Genomic DNA, 24,219 nt, shown 5'->3' on the forward strand with positions numbered 1-24,219 from the left:
ATCTGCAATTGGATTCAAAGTCAAAAATTTGCTAAAATTTGCTTGTTCATTGGGCATGAGTAACCAGAGACTGGACGACTCAGGCTACAAGGGCCCTCTCGGTCTCTTGAGTCAGTGTCTTGCTGTACCTTTTCATCCAATATTCTTCATAAAGTGTGGCAGAACTTCTGAAGAACCAGCTTAAAACTAGTTAGGGTTTTCCCTCAAATATACCTGCTGTAAGAATAATCCAGAACCTCCCTACTCAGGTAAAAACCTCTATTCTCATTCTGGGGTTTAATTTATTCATGACCAGTTTTTAAGTATTTACTCTTCTTCCAACACTGTTATTTAGTGTCAACACTCCTCTTCCTCTCTACTTCCTCTTCACAAACAGCCTTCAAATAAGTCAAGATTTTATCTTTCTCTGTTTTGGTCTCAGTCCATCCTCTTTAAACATAACTGTCTAGAAATTTACAAAGAACTCCAGGTGTGGTCTCAGCAGGGTCTTGTAAAGTGATAAAAATATCTTCATCTTTACTGAACTTCGGTTTTTGGAGCATTTTTCCTTGCACTCTTTGTGAAGGTACTTCTACCTTCTGCCAAAACTAATGATGTCTTTAACACACCTGGAATATTTAACAGGAACAGCTGATTGAGCTGATTCTCACCTGCATTAACAGTTACTTGATTTTGCTCTATACAGTACCATGAACACACAGCATTAAGTCATGGTCCCTTTGCCTTCACTCATCTTACCTGGTTGTTTTTGCCTTGGTTTAGGCAGGTTTGTTACGCATGTGTGGGGACACATCAGCACATTACAAGGATGCAGCGATCCTTCCAAGAAAAGCTGTTTGGTTTCTGACAGATGTATTCCTCCCAGAGGTGTCTTGGGAAGTGTGTTTGCTGGTACGAGTGCTAAGCAGTAGACTCCCACTTGATGAATACTGTCAATAGCCTAAAAAACCAGGAAGTAGATTTTAATGAAAGGCTAATTTTTCATCATTCTAATAAGCATACTTTATTCTGAATTACCGCATAAACCAACCCTAATAATTAACTGGCAATGGAAACACACTTTAGCAATGTCAGTGATAAGGAGGTTCTTTTCAGCGGGAACAGGTGGACGGAAATGTAACACTGATGTTATTACATTCATTCCAGAAGATAAAAAAGCAAACAAAAACCGGGTGATAAATACACAGAAATCTATTAAGAAATGCTACCTAGGCACCGCTCTTAGGCACACGTTAGTAGCACGTACTCTGGAGATTTATTATTATTGCCATTTATTATTATTGCCATTATTTCACATAGCAGCCCATGTGAAACTGATTTTAACCTGTGCCCTTCTCAGAATTAAAGTTCGAAGGATTCCTATCAACGTAACATCCAGTCCATCTTGCAGAGCAAAGAAGAATTTCAAAGGTTGCACATATATCACCATATGCCTCCTGAAGCATGTAGCTTATGAATTTTTACATTTTTTCTAAGATAGTACCTGTTTCACTCCCTTATTATGATGTAAAAGATTGTCAGGCAGGAATGGGAAATGACAACAATATAAGGGAAAACTACAAAACTATCCACTTGAAAAAAAATCTGTTGAATGAAAACCTGAAAAATAAGCATCTTTGAATCTTATAGTAACAATGTTCATTGCCTGACAAGTGAAGTAAACTGCATCACTTTCAAGATGCCTATAACGTACAGTATCTATGTAATTTATTTAGGTAAACATGAATATCCATGCACTTAGATTTTAATTCCATACACATTTGAACTAGTTACTTTCCTTACATTGGTAACAAAAATTGCAGTGAGTCAGAAAAATAACTTCAGACGTCCATGCAGACTGAGAAACAAATTACAGACAGCATCTCTAATGAGTAGTTAAATGTTCAAAAATATAATTTACTTAACTTGCATTTTAATTTTTAACCTTGAGAAAAGTGAATGCATACATCTGTTGCCTTGAAGATACAATCTATATTCTGAGAATCAAATAATCATTTATAGTTATGTACTTAAGTGTAGACCAATAAATTACTGATTACTTCTACAGAGACTTGAAGTAATGCTTTGCTTTTGGCTTCTGTTTGCTTCATTTTTTATCGATTTGATTGCAACGAATAATAGCAGTTATTCGTTTTACAAACATTGCAGTTCTAGTAGTGGTAGATCTCATAGTAGTATTGGAAGACCTTGCTGCTTGTCTACAGAAACCTTCCCTGAAATATCAGCAATAGTGAGATATATATGACAGCCAACACACAATGTCTCATGTTTCTGGCAGAACCCATCATAACCTCCTAATCATAATGTTATTTGTAGGTTCTGAAAAGCAGTGATAAAACATGGGATCCTCACCTAACATCACCTTGAAGGAAAACCATTACAGGGCAAGTAACCACTCATTCAAATGTAAACCAGTGTGGCTCCTAGAGTTGGTGAATGGAAACCAATACCCAGCTGGGATGGGATGAGGGGTGTTACACACAATGATTCCCCAGTGACTTCCTAACTGTCTCATTTGACAGCTACCTCTGCAGTACAATGCCTGCTGTGATAAAATGTCATGGTTCATTCAAAATTTTCACCTTTCACACTTTTGAGTTTGGCACATTTCTGAAGCAGGGAATGAGTTTGTTTCACAAGGATGAGCACTGATGAACTGACCCTTAAAATTTTGAGAGAGAAGAGTACCAGTCAGTTTTAATACTGCTGGCATTTATACCTCTTGATGAGAAGGCTTGGTTTTTGAATTTACTCTGTCCAGTCAGAAGTAAACAGAGTATCTGAAATCTTTATCCCTCTGTTTCATTGAGAAAATGGATTACAGATACCAGAACTTGCACAGAGTCCAGACTGTTATGTTATTCAAGCTAAGAAAACATCTCATTCTGACAAAATTCTTTGGGCAGACACTATCTAGTTCTGTAGTAGATGTCCTAGCTTTGCCTAGTCCCGTCAAGTCCTGCCAGCATGCTGGCACTGGTAAAACTAACATCCAGTCTGCCAGGTACAGGAACCACAACCCTGCCTGAAGCGTCAGATCAGTTTGCAGCAGCCTGGGAGATGAATGAATATCTAGGATCCACCTGACTGAACTGCTGGGTGACCTGGGATCTTCACTCACACTATCACTAAAATACCCTCCTCCTCCAGGACTCTCAAGAGACTCTATACCCAGCCTGACCACTCCCTCCCAACCATGCCTCTGCTAAAACCCATAGATGCAGTCCAACATAGTCCCGTACGTACAGCAGCTCTACCATCCTTCAGCCCTCTGCTGAGGAGCAGGAAGGGCCAGGGAGACTCACAATATGTGCAACCCACTGGAAGGAAGTTCTGCAAATTGATGCAGCTCAACTCGAGGGAAGAGATGCAGAGACACAGCAAGGCACAGCAAAAGCAGGCAGTGTAGGGCAGGGCTGGCACAGGGCAGCACACACAGGGTGTCGGATGAGTCTCACAAATACCCTCAGAAATGAGTAGCAATTTGGTAGAGTTTGCTATCATGGACGCCATTGAAAGTCATGACACAAGTGTGACATCGTTACTTTGCTCATCACTAGCAGGTGATTCAGGTACAACTGGTTACCACTTTCTGACATCTGTCATTAAAACTCTGATTGGGAAGGAGGCACAAAGCATCCCACATGTTCCTGGTTTCTGTTCTCCACCTCCCCTCTCAGCTGAAGTGGAACTATGTGAACAGAAACTTCTTGTTCACGTAGTGACGCATGCCAGAGTTGCAGACTTCACACACAGGTAATGAAAGCAGCCACACACATGTGTACATTGATATATGGCCTACCATTCTCAGACACTGCTGTGACTTGATCATACTCGGAATAACAGGACTGACTTTTGGCACGGGTAACTTGACGCATGACTCCCACAGTGTTCAGTACTGAATTCTACTGGCTATGATGGTGTAAGACATGATTTCTGTAGAAGTCACAAAAGTGCTCAGCTGACAAAACAGGAGAAGTGTAAGTCCAGAGTTTCAACCTTTTCTTTAGGCGCTTGCTACTTGATAAAAATTATTGAAGCATGGGCAATCCAAAAGCCTTTCCTTCTACAGTAGCTGCCCTAGATGCTACTAGGTGCTTCAATGGATTTCTGTGTGACAGACAAGCTAGAGGTTCTAGCTTTTCTCAGTAATAATTTAGACCTACTGTGAATATGAGATGCCTCTAGCTGTACGAAATGTAGCTATCTTTTAAATCAAGAGAGCAGATATACCTGTCTTGAGATGGATGAAAGCTTTTTTTGTTCAGTTTCTTCAAGGATACAGTAGACAGATTCCCTTTCTTATTCAGTACAAAGCAATAACGAATAATAACATCTTCTCTGAATTGTGTGGGATCTTTTTCTTTGGCTCTTGGGTAAAGTAAAAAAAGATGTTTGCAATATATTTACCTGAGAAGAGTGCTTTAGGAAGGACAGAAAGGAAGGTAGGAAAGGGAAGTGGAAGTAACACGCGACCACCTGTAGACAGAGCTGAGACCATTTCACAAGGTAGCAACAGACAGACTTAATTTGACTACATCTCCATTAAACCTGTTTCTGTTGAGTGAGAATTGGCTGAACCATGGAGATGAAGGAGATGGAAGATGACTGCTCTCTAAAGTATCTGATTTTTTGTGTGTGGACATTAGAGTCGAAAAAACTTTGAGTATGGTAATGATATTGCCTTAACTTGGACTGCTATATGTAAAGCTAAGATCAAAACTTTTTAGTATTCAGTAGCTTCTGTCTTCTGGTCAAACTTTTGAATGACACCACCAAGGAGGGTTTCATCACAGTGGTATGTGCCTTACATGATCCTCCAGACAGCTGGAATGGGATTCCTTGCAATAGATGTCCTCTATGCAGATAACCTCACTGCAGATACCACGATCTGAGCTAATCAATCACTTCATCTCAGTGGAGAGAAATTGGCATTTTTAGGTTGTGTTTCATTCAGTTTATTTTAGCTATCAACATGGTGCCCTTCAAACACATAATTCTCTCCCACTGATAAAAAAAAAATATCTGGAGATCTAGCTCAGATACATATATCTACTTTTGATGAGGTCAACCCCATTCTCAGTGCCAATAACTGTTTAGTAAGAGACTTCGGTAGCTTTTGACAGTAAGAGTATATAATACATTCATTCATTACCCTTCTGAAGTAATGAATGACTATATCCTTATAAACCATACACTACTCTCTCCTTGCTATTACTTCAATTCATCCCTGTTTTCTTATAGCATTTTGATTAGGAAAAGGATCACTCTGTGGGTATGTGCAGCCCAGATAGGAACTGTCACTCAGAAGAATCTAATATTGTGCTCATTAGGTGCAAGTGCAACTGAAAGTAGACTTAGAATTACTCAAAGACAAATGTCAGTTACCTTGGGGGCCTGAAAGATCAATAAAAAGAATATAAAGCAGGAAAAAAATAGCTTCCAAACATACATAAGAGCGTTACCTGGAGAACTCTACTCATCCATTGAAAACTGTCTTCCTCTGTCGAATCTGGCCTTTGCTCAGCAACAATAACTATCCTTTCATCATGCAGCACGCTCACTGAAAACACTGCTATTCTATAGAAGAGAAGGAGAGAAGAGTATTTAGTGCCAGGACAGATGAAAAAAACCATCTTCTAAGTTAATCCTCCAGAACTATGATTTTGTTATTTATTACTGACAACTGGTACATCAATTAGTATGTTATTTATGGGGAAAAAGCAACAAGAACAGTTTTGGATAACTTCTGGAGGAGTAGTAGGGGACTTTGTTCTAGAAACATGTAAATACAGGCATAAAGTCACAGCAGGGTTGGAAAAGTGAACCTTCTTGGGAAGAAAAGCACTAAATTTGGGTCACACCAAGGTTGCTGTTAAGCTGTTGTATAACAGCCAGCATAAGCACCTTCTTTGGCTCCACGTTAGAAGAAAGTAATTGCAACATAATTTTGTGAGAGGTCTGTCATGTGATCAAGTGTGAGCGCATGTTACAGCATTAGGGTCTTCAGAAGTTTTAGATGTCTCCTGCTCAGTTTCAGCACATTAGGAAGGTCACACAAGGAACTGCTAAGGAAATGCTATCATGTTCAAGAACTTCAGTGTTAGGCATATTGGAAATGCTCAACTCAAACAGAAAGGATCCTGTTGAGTCAACATCTTCAGAATTAACCAGCTGTTCAACTGGAAATTTTAGCAATCACAGTTTTGGACCTTGGTATCTAAATTCTGCCTCAACACTGTCTTAGTCTTCCCTCTGCTGTCTCCTGGTTCTAGCAATCTGAAAAGCAATGGAGGGAAATCACTGTGCAGATTAGGCACTGCCTTCTGAAAGCATTTTGTCCCCCTTACATCTGCTCTAAGTAAAATAAGGATTTCTACATAATGTAAGAAAAGAAAGGATCAAACCTTCCCCTGTAGACAAATTTCATTGGTTCTACGGCCAGTGCTGTTGCTACAATATCATCAGCATTATGTCTTCTTCCACTGACAACCATCAAACCATCCATTTTGCCAATAACAAAGACAAGTCCACCTGGTCCTATAAAGCCTAGCAGTCCGGTCCTTATAAAAGGATATTCAGTGATAGGGCCACCAGAACTGGTCATAGGGAACACCTGTAAGACAGAGAAACACAGGAGTTCAATTCTATACACAGAGATCACACTGCAAAATATTTCAGGCGTGCTCTCTCAGATGGCTCTTCTGGAATGAAGTAAATAGGTCGCTGGTGATGCTCTTTACTCTTCACCGACCACAAAGGGAGTGTCAGGAAACTTCTAGACTAGTGTGTGTAATTTTCAGTACCTGAGTTCCAGCAAGTTCAATCCCACTCTGTTTACCATACACATTTTCCCTAACCATGGCTCTGTAAATCATTTATGACCTTAAAAAATACAGAAATCAACATAAACAGTATTGAATAAAAAGAACCGCTGTGCAGCATGCAGCTAACTTGAGGTGCTATGTACAGGTTACTGAGAGATTAAATCATAAACATTACAGAGGAGGTTCTTCTCAGTACCTCATGCTCATTTTCAGCACAGTATAGAGAAATAAGCAGGCTCAAAGTGAAGCTATTTTAAGGTACCGTATATTAATGACTCTTCCAGCTGACCACATTTTTATCTAAGGTCAATTAAGTCCTCACAATATCAGTAATAATGCCTTCTGTAGCATGTCTAAAATTGAAAATACAGCCCTAATCAGAGCCTCTCTAAATGTTTGAACGCCAGACACATAGGTGACTTCCACAGGATAGATTTCTACCTCTTTTTCTATCCTAACTAGCACAGCATTATCCTTCTGGCACGTGAGCTACTTTGAGCTGCATTCTGACACAACCACACCTTCCTGCCGTCTCTTCTTTAAACTGAAATTGTCTAAAGGCAAGTTATTCAAGACAATGGCAAGTGGAAGACCATGGCTATATAGTGTCCTTCAAGGCTCATCAAAAAGCAAAGGTCAAATTCTGCTGCCAGATGCCCATGGGTGACTCTTACTGGACAGATTTAATGCTTATACATCCTCAGCCATAATTCATTTCAGGAACACAAAGCTCTTTGGCTCTCTAATACCTGCACCATGAATTACACGGTAAAACAGAAAAGAGGTCCACTTGGAGAGGGCTCCTAAGAACATGCTTAACTTTAAAAATGAGTGGTCCTGCTCACTCAATGGCAATTTATTTGCTTACTATTAGGAATAAATCTAAATTAGTCTAAATATGCTGCTAAACTGCAGACTCAGTTATGAATTATGAATGATTTTACAATTACAGCAAGTACTACAAAATGAATGTAAGTATGTTTCTACCCTGAAATATGTCAAATTTGGGATTATCATTCACACTGGGTATTGCCAATTGTACTTGTAGCACAGTAATCACCTATCAACAAATTTCAGATCACAGTAGCATAGTAGGATTCCTAGCCTCAAGAGCAGGATGGAGAATCGTATCCACTAGACTACATTAATTATTTAATGTATAGTGTTTACAACATTCAGATCTGCATTTTGCAGCAGATATTAGTCAAGTTTGGTCTATTAAAAACGGTAATATGGGAGCATTTGTTAAGGGAAACGTAAATGTATTTGTCTTAACTTTTTTTCTGAAATATTAAAATAGAAAAAGATCAGAACTTAATAAAAATCTCAGCTCACATTTTTTCAGTATTTCTCTGATTTGTTTGGCCTTTCATACCAGCTTCAGCAGAAGTTAATGATAACAAGTGAGCAGGTACAACAGAGCTATCAATACAGCTGTCTGCACCGGGGCTGAAACCTACTGGAAAACAGATTCCACAAAGCAAAAAGGCTTTTACCCTAAGGCAATTCAAACAAGAGCAGGTGGGGACTAATTAGGAAAAGGTATCTTTGCTATTCAGATACCTCTTGAAGACTACATCTGTCAGGATTCTGTATAAATGCAAGGCTTTAATGCTGGCTGCATTGTGGAAATGTTAGAAACTGCTTTTTAAAGATACCCAGCAGCCTTCCTACTGTTTGCAGCAATCAAATTCTGCACGTAGCTAGCTCATAGACTTGTACAGTATTACATTTTTGAACTTTGTCTTTCTTCCTGCTTTCCTTCTGATTGTTTCAGCCCCTGGTATCTTCTTTCAAAATTAAAGTACAAGCTTTTCAGAGCCAAAACTAAACCCACATAAAGATCTACTATAGCACTTGATGAATTGGGCTTCAGTGCAGATTATCTGGCTAGAGTATAGGTCCCAAGCCACAAGCATTGATGATTACTGCCATTCTGATATTACTAATATCAATATTTTATGTCAAATATTTTCTCAAAATAGAGAAAGTCAAAAAGGAAGGATTTTATATAGAATTTTTTGGTCAGCTTACCTCAAAAGTATTTTTGGTCATGCCCGAGAGTCCATAATATGATGTACCCGTTGCAATAGCACATACACAAAGTTCTCCTATTTCATCTGTTTTACAGAGCTGAGGAATTCCATCTGGCTTCACTGAACACATTATAGCTAAAGGGAGAGCAAAGGACTTTAAAAAATGTTATAAAATGAACTACAGAATAACATAAATGCTGTGGGAAAGACATCATGGTGGAGTAGACATAAACAGTAGACTAATGGCTAACAATTGGTTTCTCAAACATTAAGGTGTTCAACATTATCAAATGTTATTTGTATTATAAATAATATTTATACAAAGAATGTGAAGATCTTTATGTAAACTCAGTCTTCACACTGATAACAAAAACTAATTTGCCTTGCTCTCTAAAATTTCAGTTGATCTGTAATATTGCTGTGAAATGTGATTGTGTTCCCAGTTTTGCATACTGAAGACCAGATTTGCCACATTTGTCAGTGCAAAATGAAATACCCTAATGGAGTTCTTGGTAATAATTATACTGCCAGGGAGGCAGGCAACCAGGAAATCCACTTCTCACAAAGTAGTAAGTAACACCGTATGAAGATCAAGATACTCTAGCAGACTAGTACGGTTGTTTTACTAAGAATTTATCAGAGCTCAGACACCCTTTCACTGGTCTTAAAGGACTGCAGAGACAGCAGAAGCTAAACAGGAGGGATTAGAAAGCACTGGTGTGAGGAAGAAGCACTATTTTATGTGTCAGCCATGTGAATAAGAATCAGGTATGCTGCTTTAGCTATAATCCCTGGAGTTGGAGTCCAGCACGTGTAGATTTTGCAGTTGGAGAGAGGATATGATGGACAAGGCAGACCAGAAATGAATCAGCACATCTTTTAAGCAGAAGTGTAAAGAATCTTGAATGACCTTTCTCTCACTCTGAGGATAAACAGGAGCATCGACTTTTATTAAAACAATCAGGATGTAGTATGAAGTGCAAGATGGCACATCTATATTATCTTATATGATAACTGTTAGACAACAACCTATCTTATCTTCCTTTAAGTTGTTCAACTGAAATTTTAGAAGATGCATCATTATGTTTTATTCCTTTGGTGCATAACAGACATTCTCTCATGAAAAACTACCGTATTATCCTTTTCTAGTCTCTATAACATCTCATTTAAAATCTAGCTCTCTTAGGAAAAATCTTTTCTTCATCTTTAGAAGCACTGGTTCAGTCTGAATTTATCAGCATGAACTATTCAGTCATACCTCCTTTTACTAATAACTGGGTGATAGCACAAGATCTTTGGAAAAACATTCTGCAAGCCTTCAGATAGCAATTTTGTTGATCCTTAGCATAGGTTATGAAAACTTTCACTACCAAGTCACATCTGGGACAGGCTTATGGATATTTATAGCCTGCAGAGATCGGAATCCAACTTTCTTATTTTCTGCACCAGTATCTCACAGTTAAGGAACGGATGTTCTAATGTGGTGACAGGTTGTTTAAAGCACATCCTAACGTGAGTAAAGACAGCCACTGAGGTAAACAGAAGAAATCTTGGGATTTCCAAACCATGAAGTTTTACAAGGTAATGCTTTTGGACTAAAATGTTTTCAAGTACACATGTTCTAATCCCAAAGCTTGTTGTCTAACAGCAAAGTGTGCCCACCTATGACTTTCTACAGCTAATTAAATTGATGAATCATAGTAAGTTTCAAAGAAAGTTCCTTACCTCCTGGCATCACTAAGCCAACATCCTGAACAGTCAGAACAGAAAGCTTTTCTTCGGAGTCCACTCGAATCACTCCATAAGTGAGACCATGCATGGACAGAACTCCTCTGCCTGGTGGCTGATTGCTGTCATCTGTTGGCCTGCAACCATGGGTTATAACATCAGTACACCATTGGGCAGACGTAAGCATTTATTTATTCTTAATGGACTACTACTGCAAATACACCTCTATTTGAGAGTTTAAAATTTCACCTTCTTTTTTTCCTCTACTAAACCTGACACAATCCTGTATTTCAGTCTTTTCTGAGTAATTATGTCTGTCAACTCTCCTACTCAGTAGCCACCCACATATATGGGGCTGCAGAGATGAAAGTAACACCTAACATTTACCCAAAAGAGCTTGTATTTAATTTTTAGATAGATTTATAAAGATTGTTTGATTACCCAAGTAAAGGCCTTTTGCCTTGTTTTAAAAATACTGAAAGGCAGTGCAGACGATGTGGACGGAACTGCACTCTAAATATTTGGAACTGATAGGAAATAACTTGATAAACTCTCTATATGTTACCTACTTTGGGGCAACCTAGGAAACCCAACTCACCTGCCAGACTAAAAGCCTAACTCTAGCACACTAGTATCAAAGCCAAGATTAGAATACAAGTATGCTGTGTTTAAATCACAGACATGACTTCCCACTCCCAATACTTAAGCATTTAAAATTACTGAACAGAAGAAATTAGGTTATAATAGATTCACTGCCAAGTATCTGTGGAAGCTGCAAGGACTTCACCATCTTTATTTTAGTGAATATAACTGAATTCTTCCTATTTTAATTTACCCCATGAAAATTAAAACAAATTACACCTTCATCAGTCATGGTCAAAATGTCATGGATGCAGCCTCTTTGTAACACCTTAGTTTGCTCAGATTCACTGCTGACACGCTGTACAATTCCACAGCACCAGCACAAGCTGTCTGTCAACTTGTTTCAATATAAACCCGCCTGCTGTATCAGTGGATACAATTATATGTATGTGGAGTGTGGCTTGAGCAAACGAATGTTGACGTATGCAAGTTATTGAGTCAAAAGAATATGTCAGGGCTTTTCATTCTGCAAAGATTCTTATACTGTCCTGCATTTTAAAACGCAAAACTGGAAGCTAATGTGATGCTGATAATGCATCCATGTAGAGCAGCCAGACTCCAGCTATTTTCAAGACGGATAAACCAGCCAATATTTAGTTCAAGATTCTGCATTTTTCCTAAGTAGTCCATCATAACACAACTATTTTTTAACAGCTAATGTCCTTTTATATGACATTTCTCCTCTACTGTGCTTGAAATACTAGATGGGCCTTAGCCAATCATGCTCACGTAAGCCTTGCAGTGATTGGCACTATAAATTTCAATTAATAGGTTTTACGAGGCCTATTTCTCAAGTGACACTGTCAACAAAGAAGGATGTGGGCACACTTGAAAACGCATTAGAGCATAACAAATGGTGCTAGTAAACAAGAAGCTGTGATAAATAACATTCCCATCATGTAAAAGGAACTTTCAGTGACATTATTGATCAACTTCCTGTCACCCTCGCTTCCCAAAACACACATTTTGCTGCTCATGAGAAGAAAGGTCTCCTGCAGGCACACACAGCTTCTCACAACCTTCTAGGAGTAGAGGCCATCTAGACTTTCATCACATACATTTTCTTGCATTACTTATCACATCCAAAGACTGCTAAAAAGAAGAGTGGGTGCAGCTTTGAAAGACACTGGCTGTGTACAGGACAGGGGTGCCAAGAAGTGAATGAAGCTGGAGACAAGAGGCCTGCTAGGATCATGTTGGGGGACTTGTCAATAGAGTTACACTTGCTGTGGCCTGCGTTGAGATAGCAGCTTTGCCCATGTTAGCCAGAAGTGCTGTGCAATGGAAGCAGGTGTGCAGAAGGAAAGAGTCCGTGCTGAGGACTGGGGTCCACACGACAGGCACTTCAGAGCTGCTATTTCAGAGTAACTTCTGGTATCCTGGTAGTCTGAGGCTGATCCTTGGATGAGACACCAGTTAACCATGCTCCTCTTGCAGGCAACTAATTATCTGACACTAAAAGGAAAGTCAGAGGTCCAGGATGGAGGAGTGAGGTGGGGAGCCAAGCACCTGACAGCACCTTAAAAAGCATCTTGTCAGCAACAATTCTGTAATACATGGTATCTTATTTTGTCTTGTCCATGATATCCACACAGAAACATCCCTAAAACAAATACCTCTGCCAAACAGAAAGAGAAAAATCACTTGGAAAGAAGACGAGATATAAATCATAGAATCATAGAATAGTTTGGGTTGGAAGGGACCTTTAAAGGTCATCTAGTCCAACCTCCCCTGCAATAAGCAGGGACATCTTCAACTAGATCAGGTTGCTCAGAGCCCCATCCAACCTGGCCTTCAACACTGCCAGGGATGGGGCATCCACAACTTCTCTGGCCAACCTGTTCCAGTGTTTCACCACCCTCATTGTAAAAAATTCCTTCCTTACATCTAGTCTAAATCTACCCTCTTTCAGTTTAAAACCATTACCCCTTGTCCTATCGCAACAGGCCCTGCTAAAAAGTTTGTCCCCATCTGTCATATAAGCCCCCTTTAAGTACTGAAAGGCTGCAATAAAGTCTCCCCAGAGCCTTCTCTTCTCCAGGATGAACAACCCCAACTCTCTCAGCCTTTCCTCATAGGAGAGGTGTTCCAGCCCTCTAATCATTTTTGTGGCCCTTCTCTGGACCTGCTCCAACAGGTCTATGTCTTTCCTGTACTGAGGACCCCAGAGCTGGATGCAGAACTGCAGGTGGGGTCTCACCAGAGCAGAGCAGAGAGGCAGAATCACCTCCCTCGACCTGCTGGCCATGCTGCTTTTGATGCAGCCCAGGATACGGTTGGCCTTCTGGACTGCGAGCGCACATTGCCGGCTCTTGCCCAGCTTTTAATCCACCAGTATCCCCAAGTCCTTCTCCACAGGGCTGCTCTCAGTCCCTTCATCCCCCAGCCCGTACTGATATCGGGGGTTCCGTGACCCAGGTGCAGGACCTTGCACTTGGCGTTGTTGAACCTCATGAGATTCACATGGGCCCAATTCTCAACCTTGTCCACTTCCCTCTGGATGGCATCCCATCCCTCAGGTGTGTCAGCCGCACCACTCAGCTTGGTGTCATTTGCAAACTTGCCGAGGGTGCAGTCAATCTCACTGTCTATGTCACTGATGAAGGTATTAAACAGTACCGGTCCCAGTATAGACCCCTGAGGGACACCACTTGTTACCAACCTCCATCTGGACATTGAGCAGTTGACCACTACACTCTGGATGCAACCATCCAACCAATTCCTCATCCACTGAACAGTCCACCCATCATATCCATCTCTCCAATTTAGAGAGAAGGATGTTGTGGGGGACCATTTCAAAGGCCTTACAGAAGTCCAGAGAGAAGACATCTGTAGCTCTTCCCTTGTCCACTGATATAGTCAACCCATCACAGAAGGCCACTAGGTGGGTCAGGCAGGACTTGCCCTTGGTGAAGCCATGCTAGCTATCTCGAATAAATAACCCGATTCCAATGTACTTATAATTAATTTTAAAGTTAACATTTTAAATTTTCTTTACACATTCAATATTTCTAATACTGGATTTGGAATTCTGTAAGACTGCTTGCTAGACAAAAATAAATCCTTTGATTAAGGTAGGAGCAACTAAACAAAGGTATAATTCCACCTACTTCATATACTAAGTAAATCTAGCTTAAACCACCAGACAAACCTACCCCTTTAGTTTCCTTAACCATGAAAGAGGTACAGCGTGCATCTACTTCAAAGCTGACTGGTTTGTACAGAGTAGCTGTAGAGCATTTTGAGAACAGCTACCACTACCATTTACAGACACAATCTATTTTACCGCTATTTTTTGCCAGTAATTTAAATGGGAACAGACCTATACTTAAACTTTTGCACTCCCTTAAGCAAGTGGGTTCAGACTAATATGCAATAAACCAAAGGGGAATACCATAAAGAATTATTCGCATGACACGTTCCTTTAAATATTAGGCTTCGTGATTCAGCTCTAAGGCTAAAGTACCTATTGGTCTATTACTGTCTTTTCCTAAACTATAAGGGTATTTCAACTGAGAACTGGTTTTGTTACTCTTCCTTGTACGAAGATCAGTAAAAATACACCATAGATTTTGAAAGAGTCAGAGCATTAACAGGTAGCTCTCTGGATCTGTGCTCTGCAGGGAGTCATTTTAATGCATACTACAGCTGTAACTCTTTGGAACTTGTATGATAATGACTTTACTGTCAGTGGAGATGGCTTGAATAAAATGAAAAATACTAAAGCTCCCAAGTTCAGCTGGTATTATCCTACCATTAAACAGATTTCAAAAAAAGGAGATACGTGTTCAATAACATTCACTGTAGTAAGAACTGCTCTGTAATTACACAGCGAGGCATTGAAGATAAAAATGCCTTTTTTTTTAAATTATCCACTATTTTATATGCTAATAAATTTTTTTATGTAAGCTCTCAATGCTAGTTAATTTGAAAATGAATCTCTAGTGCTTCAGGTGGCTATAAGCACAGTTTAAGTCTAGAAAGGGCATGCCAACCACTGTATGTTGAGATGCAATGAGTTCTCCCACTTCATAACCTCAGATCTGGGGCAGATTTTCCAGGGCTAGCACAGGAAATGAAACCCCTCTCCTGTTAATCAGTGCTCAGCACAAGCGACGTCTGCTGTCCTTCCACCTCCTCTCTGCACTTACAAGCAAGAGCTCATTCCTAGGGAGTGAAGGTCTGCACAGTCTCTGGCAGGGAAACTCAGTGCAAGGGAAAAACAATGTATGCCTTGGTATAATGCTGAGAACAGGCTGGTGGAGCTGAAGGAAGGGCTCTCTGAGATCCTGTAGTTCACAGAAAGAAAACTAATCTGGACAGGATAAGTCCCTAATGGATAGCTTTCAGATGTTTTAAGTTAATAACGAGGTGGCTGAAAGTCAACCACACTCTTGGCTTCATGTCTTTCTTCCTGTGATGTTTCGTTGGAAAGTTATTTGAAAATCTAGTTAAATTTTACTTGGACAGTGTATTTTAAACTTTGTGGCAGGAAGTATTTTACTTAATGCTATTACAGTGCTTTACAGTTTTATACTGCATGTTTTAACATGTGAAACAATTATAAATGGCTGCCGAAATCTGAACTCAAAAACAAAGTGCCTACTGTTCAAGGTATAACTTTCGGAAAACTCTGCCAAAACAGACAACAGTTATGCCATTTACTGTGTGCTACAATACTCATGACAGGTGACTGCTGCATACTGACATTCACATACTTAAGGTTTAATAGTTTTATTAGAATTTATCCATTTTGTTTCTAGGCACAAATCCCCCAGACTCAAAGGCTATTTCCACATGATTACTGAGAGTCTATGAATGGTTAAAAAGCACCAGTCAGCCAAAAAACCCTGCAGAATGTCATAATTCTCTTTAAACAGAGTACTTTAAAGAATGACTTTCCTCGATAGCAATTCCACTTAAATTCCCACATTTTAATTAATTTTATGCTTATGGTGGCATTTTTCCACTTCTTTTTACAGAATTAGCTTTTGCATTTCAGTGTATTTCATTTTAAAATAGGTAAAATTACAGAAATAGGAACTATATTATAAAGGACTCTGAAGTTAAATTATTACTTTAGAAATTTTTCTTGTATGTCTTCTCTGGCATAAACAAAATGAAAACTAAAAATGTCATTCAGAAGTCAAGTATGCAGATTCATACCGGAATAAATTTTTCACTGCTTTTCAAATTACCACATATATTCTACAGTGGGTCTATTTCCACTGACGTAACACAGTACCTTCGAATAGCCACAGTGAGAGCTTCCGGTGAACTAGCGCAGGGACAAATGACCTCCTGTCTTAGACCTTTACTTTGGAAGACATTGAGAAATGCATCACAGGAAGAAATAGACCCTGGGGTAAAAAAAAAAAAAAAATTCAGAGGAGAAAAATAATCTGATTTCTGAAGTGATGCTATTCAAACTGCAAACTTACTATTGAATATATAAGCTTTTCAGGAGAAAAAATTTAAAAAGGAACCATGTCCACCAGGAAAGAGAAGTCATAGCTGCTACATCTATGTATATGTATATACAGTTGTTTATGCACAGAGAATAAAGACTGATTTTTGAGCAAAAAGTCCTTTCACTATGCTTACACAGAAAAGCCATTACTGCTGGATTTACAGTATGAATTTCATTATAATTTTCTTTTTTAGGATGAGGCAAATTAAAGATTTAATTCAGAACTCAAAGCAAACTACTACAAACAAGCAGAACATCTCTATGTTGGTATCTTAATTAATATAAACAGTTTATGCTATTAATTGTCATGAAGTGATCCAGATATTGTTCTCTAGAGTAGTATAAGTGTTCCCCTAAAATTCTCAGTTACTTCTGCATCTGAGCACCATCATTCAGAAGAAATGTTCTGTTTCTATAGCTTAAGGTTATTTACTTCAGTCTTTCATGTTAAACAAAACTGGATTTACTGCGATTTACATTATGTGGAATATCAAGTTTGCTTCAGGATTAGCTAAAGAAAAATATATTTAAAAAAATCCAAAATTAATTACTGTTTCCATAAATATCATATAGTTTGCAGTAGACAAACCCTATACTTTGTAAATATTTTAGCTGAAATGACTGACGATTGAAACTTTAAATGCAAGACAGAAAGCATTCCCTATTCTCTATTGGACTGCAGAAGCACAGCTTACATGGGTTTGCACCGTCAGCCACTATTAGCATACGCAGTGAGGAAAGGTTGATGTCTCTCTGATCTCGATGTGCCACCAATGCCCAGTGCATGTCTCTGGATTTTACACAGGCAACTTTTGCTGCAATAAGAATGGGAAGATTACTAATACACCATATAAAAACTACACAGCTGTATTATCAATTTGTACTTTTGATTTTGAGGGTCAAGTACACTTTTGTATATTCTTGTTCCTTACCTTTGTATTGACAGACTTTTTGTATCCATGACAGTGGATTCACTTTCATTAAGGAGTATGGAATACTTATAACATGCATCATGTTCATGACACTCTGAAATCAAATAAGATAAATGGGTTTTATACAACAATCGTGGTAATTATTTATATTGTGTTATGGGCAGGGGCATCTATGCAAATCACTCTATGCTAGTTTTATTGTCAATTCTGGCATTTATCATTTCATATCTAGCTATCTACATTAAGATGAAACAGATCCTCATTTTCTAATGCTTTAATTAAGGATTAAGGATTTAGACTAATCAGATCATAACTTTGAAGCAGTAATGAAAAATAAGAAACAGATCTTCTTCCTATTTATACTCTAAGTGGTTCACTTTAAATAGAAAAAATAAAAAAACATTGGATAAACAATGATGTCTGCATGTTTGCTACGTAGGTTAACATTATTCCTAAGCCTACTAAACTTCACTATACATGAAGACTCTTTACTCAAAAAGACAAATAACAGCAACATATGTGTCTAAAGAAATCCATCTCTGTGAAGACTGAAAAACTACTAATGGTAGTGGGGCACAAATTATTTAAAAGACAGTAGACAGAGAAATTGGAATCACAGATCAAGCAGATATCAATTCATTTTAACAGAAAATAAATGAAGGAGTTTTTAGTCCTTCTCCAGGTGGGCTAATTCCAGTATTTTCAACAAGGCCATGAAAAGTTGCAGGAAGTTTAGAAAAAGCAGCTGAGTGAAACCAGTGACAGATCCAAAACCAATCTCCCAGTCTGAGGCAGTCAATTTCTTTAGTGATTTCTTAGTGTTACTACTAAACAAACAGCCTGTAAATAAGCTGCTCCTTTACTTCTGTTGCCATTTAGAAACATCTTCGGAGGGCAACACGTCTCCACTCATAGCAGCTCAGGTTAAATACAGTACTTGTTTGGAAAACCTGGGCTTAAGAAAGGTTAAGTGTGCCAGTGGATTAGACACCTAAACACTTGTAGAACTGCAAAAGATAGTTCTCCTTTCAGTCTGGCACAAGTGTAGGTATAGGAGAAGCATTTACAGGCAAGCCATGAAAAAAATGAAGTTCATACCAAGATTAATAGCAAATGAAGGCACAGAAAAGCCCTATTACATGCTTGCTTTCAACTTCAGTGATAAAGACGCGTTTTTAACATGAGATACTTAGGAGCATTAAGCCTAATAGACGGTTTCCACTTTTACTGCCCTTTGATATTAAGAACAGTGTAACACTGCATGGGAAAAGTATATCGGATCCCAGGGAATCATAGCACGTAGGGCCTCTACATCCTGGGATGCCCAAACAATGACCCCTGAAAACAGTATCTGTTCTTTAAATGATAGTGAATACTAAGTATTTTGTCAATCATTGACTGCAGCAGCACCTTTAGAATCAATCCTTAAAAATATGTCAATTGCCTCCCATGTCAACAGAGGAAGACATTCAAACAGCAAGTAGACAGTTTAAGCAATTTAAAGTACCAGAAATGCTTTAACATTAGCAAAACCAATTGTTGGTGGGAGTTTCAATAGAAAAGCTAGTCAGTGGCAATATAGCTATGCCATTGGATCATATCCTTACAGAGGCAAGTACTAATTTAATTCCTTTCTGCTATAAAGTCTGATCTCAAAATCACGCATCAGTAAGATCAGAGTAAGATGGTAAGAATGGGGCCAGAGTACTTGACATGATGCATAAAAATACACTGGCATCTTTACTGTGCTCAGTATGGGCAAGTAGCGCACTAGCAGAAGATCATGGGTTTAAGTCACGTATTTTTTGCTTTCAAAGCAGAAAAAACTGTATTAGAAGAAACTGTAGGACAACCCAGTTTGTGATAGTAATAAGCATATTAGGTTAGTTTATTTTCAAATACTCACACAAAATAAAAAAACATACTTACTGTAAGAATCCCATGCCATAAACCAACATCCTTCTTGAAATCTAATACATTCACAATTGTTTCAGCTGTCCAACAAAAACAAAACAGAGTTTATTTTTTAGAACACAGCATTGACCCAAGACAAACCCACTCAAAGGAAGGAAGCTTCGGTATAACATGACTGATAACCTCAAAGCTTCACTTTCATAGTAAGTCTCCACTGCAGGATTTGTATTGGCTAGGACATTATTTATACCCCTCACAAAGATATTTTAAATGTGTGCCTATTTTCTAGAATTAATGAAAAAAAATCAGGTTTTTAAATCTAGAAGCCTTTGACACAGATCTATGTAAAACATAAGACAGGAACCTGATGGGAAACGAATTACAATTCACACTTGATTTTAAGGATGAAGCAAAGGAAGTGTAGTCCATACCTTCTGTGTATCCACATGCCTGGGTCAGAGCTTGGCAGTGCGTCAGCAGTGCAATTCTTGTCACAGTCACCCCAAGCACGCTTCCATCTTTACATGTTTTGTACTAAAAAGAAATAAGCAGGGCAAGTCAATGTGCAATAGTTGTCCTATTTCCATTATTTAATAGCTACATTTAAAGTATTTCCTATGTAGGTGAATGATGGACACATCTAATGACTATTTTAAGAAGGCAGCAGTATTGAGGAGTTTGGGAGGCTTTTTTTTGTTAAAAGACACTTTTTTCAGATAGGCTTTCTCTTTTTGACTGAAGCTTCCCAGGCTTGATATCAGAAATACATCTGCTGTTTGAGTACAGGCATTATGGAAAAATAATTCTAACAATCCTGATCTTGTTAATGACTAAAGGACTGGCTAGATTTAGCAGAGAATAACATAGTTCAGTCTGTTCAGTGTTCACATGTTAGATTTCATAGGCCAACCAATAAACCTGAGCTTCTCTATTCTGTGTTTTATAAGGCATGGGACAAGAACTGACCACAGAGTCCTTGCTGGGTGCTGTTATAATAATCCACACATATAGATTCTGAAAGACACGAGCTCTTTGATCAGAAGAATAGGAAAGAGTCTTGAGAAAGCATATAAAAAAGAGGTGGGAGATCATTGCTGATGATTTCAATAATTTTTGCAACTTCACGCAACAGTCTGAAAACTGTCAGTGGCAATTAAAGTAGATTAAACATTTATCTTTCTCCATGATGAAGATAATCAGCAAGATTGAAAATGGAGGCATCTTTGCTTCTCTAGCCAAGTGTTCTGACTGCATGAAGATAAGAAATACCTTTGCTCCATTGACTTGAACTTATTCCTTTTAAATAATCATTTAAATTCAGTACTAACATCACTGAATTCAAGGCACTTGAGTGTATGCAGAAGTGGGAAAAAAGAAAGGAAAAAAATAAAAGAGAAAAATTAAACTTAACGGCATGGCTCATTTTCCCTTCCTGATGCTGGTCTTTTGAGGGGAGTATGACTCACAAAGCAGTAAGTGACAGGCAAGCATTTGAACAAGAAGTTCCTTCTCTTTCAAAGGGTCTGAAGGTTGTGATATGAGGACTGAAGCTTCACTGTGAAACTTGCCATCTATCCATCTCAAGGCTAGTGGGCAAGCCCACACTGTGAATGAGACCAAGATTGGTCAAAGAAAGTTTAATATAATATTGTGGCAGCCACAGAGATGATGTAAAAACATTAACATTAGAAACTCCCAAAATGCAATTTAACATGTCATTAACTTTTCTGAAATCAATATCCGGTATAATTTATTAGAAAATATTACTTATTAACAGGCTAAACCAGGATGTTCTTTGCTTCTGTGACTAGCTAATGAATAATGATGTTTACCTAATCCAGAAGTGCCATATGCAATGATTCGAGGAGAAGATGCATCTTCATTAACTCACCTCAATGTAAGCTGTGTCATTGTTCGCATCCTTGATGTGTGGGAACCAGTCACGAGGTGGCTTGGAGAGGTGTTTAGATTCTGTGACAAACCACAGCAGTTTTGGCCAGCCTGAGGTACAAAGAAAAGTCAGCTTTTGTTGAGCTTCTGATGGATAAGACAAGACAAAATTCTTCCAGAGTGTCACTACTACCTAAACACTGCTTCTTTTAAACCTCAGCATAGCATGGGAAAGAAGATTTTCCAGAACTGCTTTCTTAACATGGCTATTGTGGCCTTCTCAGACAATCCCTGAAGAAATAGCTGGGTGGTTTAAGCTATTATTGACCTGAACAGTTTATTACCACTCTCCTGTCAGAGGTTACTGTCCCTACCACTTAGCTGTAGGACTGAATCATATGAATGCTTCTGATCTACTGTGGTCCGAAGTCTGTTGGTTTAATTTCACTTGTGGCCACAAACGATCTCAGCGGCCCGGCTGAGCCAGCGGAGAACCAGATCAGGTGCACTCTTGGCAGCCATGAGATGGGAGCAGCGATCTCTACCAGCCAGTGACACACAGCCGGGGCAATCATGTCCCAGCAGCCACAGCTGCTCCTGTGGCAAGTGTTTCGTCATGGGCCTGATCCTCACCCGCTACAACTAAAAAAGTACAATGACTGTTATTGTAGTAAATGACCTGTGATATCCACGATAAGCAAGGATTACCTCACCTTTAAACTGTGGTATCTCCCCTGTGGGGCTTTTAGGCAGTCCTTTATGGCATGCGTCGCTAGTCAAGGCCACAGTAACTCCACAGCTTCCAAGCAAAAAGCCTATTTGTTGACTTCCTGCATCCTAATAGATGACAAAATAAAAGCAATACACAGAATTGATTAGAAGTTACTTTGGCTGAAAATGTTATTGTCCTTTGGCACATTATCTTGGAAGGAAAACAGTCTCTTTCCTTAAAGCAACTTAGCTGACTAGCAAAGCTCATTTGTACATTGACAAAGGAATTCCACAACCTAGATATCCTCTTGTCTGTAACAACATAAATCATAAAGAGAACTGAAGTCATCAGATGGTGCCTGCTCTCACATCTCTTCAGAAATGACGAGTGGCTGGGAGGAGTGGCCGATAGGCCAGTGGGTTGTGCCATCCAGAGGATGGCACCCTGGAGAAATGGGCTGACAGGAATCTCGCCAAGTTCAAGAAAGGCAAATGCAAAGTCCTGCACCTGGGGAGGAACCACCCCATGCACCAACACAGGCTGGGGGCAGACTGGCTCGAAAGCAGCTTTGTAGTAAAGGACCTGGGAGTCCTGGTGGACACCAAGTTGAATGTGAGCCAGCAATGGGCCCTTGCACGAAGAAGGCAAATGGTATCCTGGGCTGTATTAGGCAAAGTATTGCCAGCAGTTTGAGGGAAGTGATCCTTCCCCACTACTCAGCACTGATGAGGCATATCTCAAGTGCTGGGTCCAGTTCTGGCTTCCCAGTACAAGACACTGAGCTACTGGAGAGAGTCCAGCAAAGGGTCACTATGATAATTAAGGGACTGGAGCATCTCTCTTATGAGGAAAGACTGAGAGAGCTGGGACTGCTCAGCCTTGAACTTCAGGGGGGAACTCATCAAGGTGTACAAACATCTGAAGGGAGGGTGTAAAGAAGACCAAGCCAGGCTCTTTTCCAGTGGTGCCCAGTGACAGGAGCAGGGGCAATGGGCACAAACTGAAACAGAGGAGGTTCCCTCTGAACATCAGGACACACTTCTTTTTTACTGTGATAATGGCTGGCACAGGTTGCCCAGAGAGGTTGTGGAGCTTCCATCCTTGGAGATACTCGAAAGCCACCCGGACATAGTCCAGGGCTACCTGCTCCAGGTGGCCCTGCTTGAGCAGGGGAGCTGGACTAGATGACCTTCAGAGGTCTCCACCAACCTCAACTACTCTATGATTCTGTGACAATTCTAGGTAATAATACAGGTTATAGATGCTTCTGCCTGGGGAAAGCTTTCAACCCTTAAGATGTTATGATGGACATACAGTGGTGACAGTATCTCTATTTATGGTGATCTAACCTGATTCATCAATAACCATTTCATTGCGTAGTTACAGACACATTTCAGGAGCACTACAGATAGTCAAGTGCCCATTAGAGAAAGTACATTACATTTTACTTTCATCAAGGGGATATAAGCAGTGAGGCTAAAAAGTCATGTAATGATTTTCAAGTCTAGGCCATAGCTGTTCTTTAAGAGATGCTGTGCTTCCACAGCATTAAATCTGCTTTATGTATAGTGTCTTGTCATGACTCTTTCATGAACTTTACATCTATCCACTAGGCTCTTCAACTGAGCAAAGCCCTAGATGTAAATGCACATAGAAGTATAAACCCTTTCTTCACAGAATGATCCTACAGAAAATAGCCTACAGAGTCTTAAAAGATCAAATTAAAATGTCTTTCAAATCAACCATAAAGCACACTTAACCATAGAAGCAACCAGAAATACAGAACAGTTGCCTTAATATATTGATTTATTCAAAGCAAAACTGTATGATGGAAAGAAAGCCCCAAAGTATATGTGACTAATTTTTAATGCAATTTTTATGTAGTCAAATAAAGCAATCTAAAATAGGGAAGCAATGGGATCAGAGGAAAAAGAAAAGCTTACTTATTTTCCACATGACCTAAAAATATGTATATAGCAGAAGTTATAAGAACTTCGATAGCTGAGCAAACAATATGGGACAATAAACTGATCTGTTCAAAAGTATGCTATGTAACTCCTTCAATCCA

General features: G+C 39.2%; 1 protein-coding gene across 6 annotated transcripts in view; it reads right to left on the reverse strand.

Annotated features, from left to right (window-relative positions):
* Positions 1-24,219, reverse strand: part of DIP2C (disco interacting protein 2 homolog C) — a 336,977-nt gene that overhangs the window by 66,351 nt on the left and 246,407 nt on the right. For all 6 annotated transcript variants that reach the window (XM_075045682.1, XM_075045643.1, XM_075045635.1 and 3 more), the window contains 12 exons: positions 22,153-22,276; positions 21,441-21,550; positions 19,981-20,083; positions 19,565-19,629; positions 17,636-17,729; positions 17,399-17,518; positions 16,479-16,593; positions 10,589-10,728; positions 8,862-8,998; positions 6,408-6,616; positions 5,466-5,580; positions 739-940 (listed from right to left, as the gene is read on the reverse strand). In XM_075045682.1, coding sequence (XP_074901783.1) covers positions 739-940; positions 5,466-5,580; positions 6,408-6,616; positions 8,862-8,998; positions 10,589-10,728; positions 16,479-16,593; positions 17,399-17,518; positions 17,636-17,729; positions 19,565-19,629; positions 19,981-20,083; positions 21,441-21,550; positions 22,153-22,276 — 1,534 coding nt within the window. The remainder of the gene's footprint in view (positions 1-738; positions 941-5,465; positions 5,581-6,407; positions 6,617-8,861; positions 8,999-10,588; positions 10,729-16,478; positions 16,594-17,398; positions 17,519-17,635; positions 17,730-19,564; positions 19,630-19,980; positions 20,084-21,440; positions 21,551-22,152; positions 22,277-24,219) is intronic.

This window comes from Buteo buteo, chromosome 2 (genome assembly GCF_964188355.1).
Source record: "Buteo buteo chromosome 2, bButBut1.hap1.1, whole genome shotgun sequence".
Taxonomy (NCBI): Eukaryota; Metazoa; Chordata; class Aves; order Accipitriformes; family Accipitridae; genus Buteo; species Buteo buteo.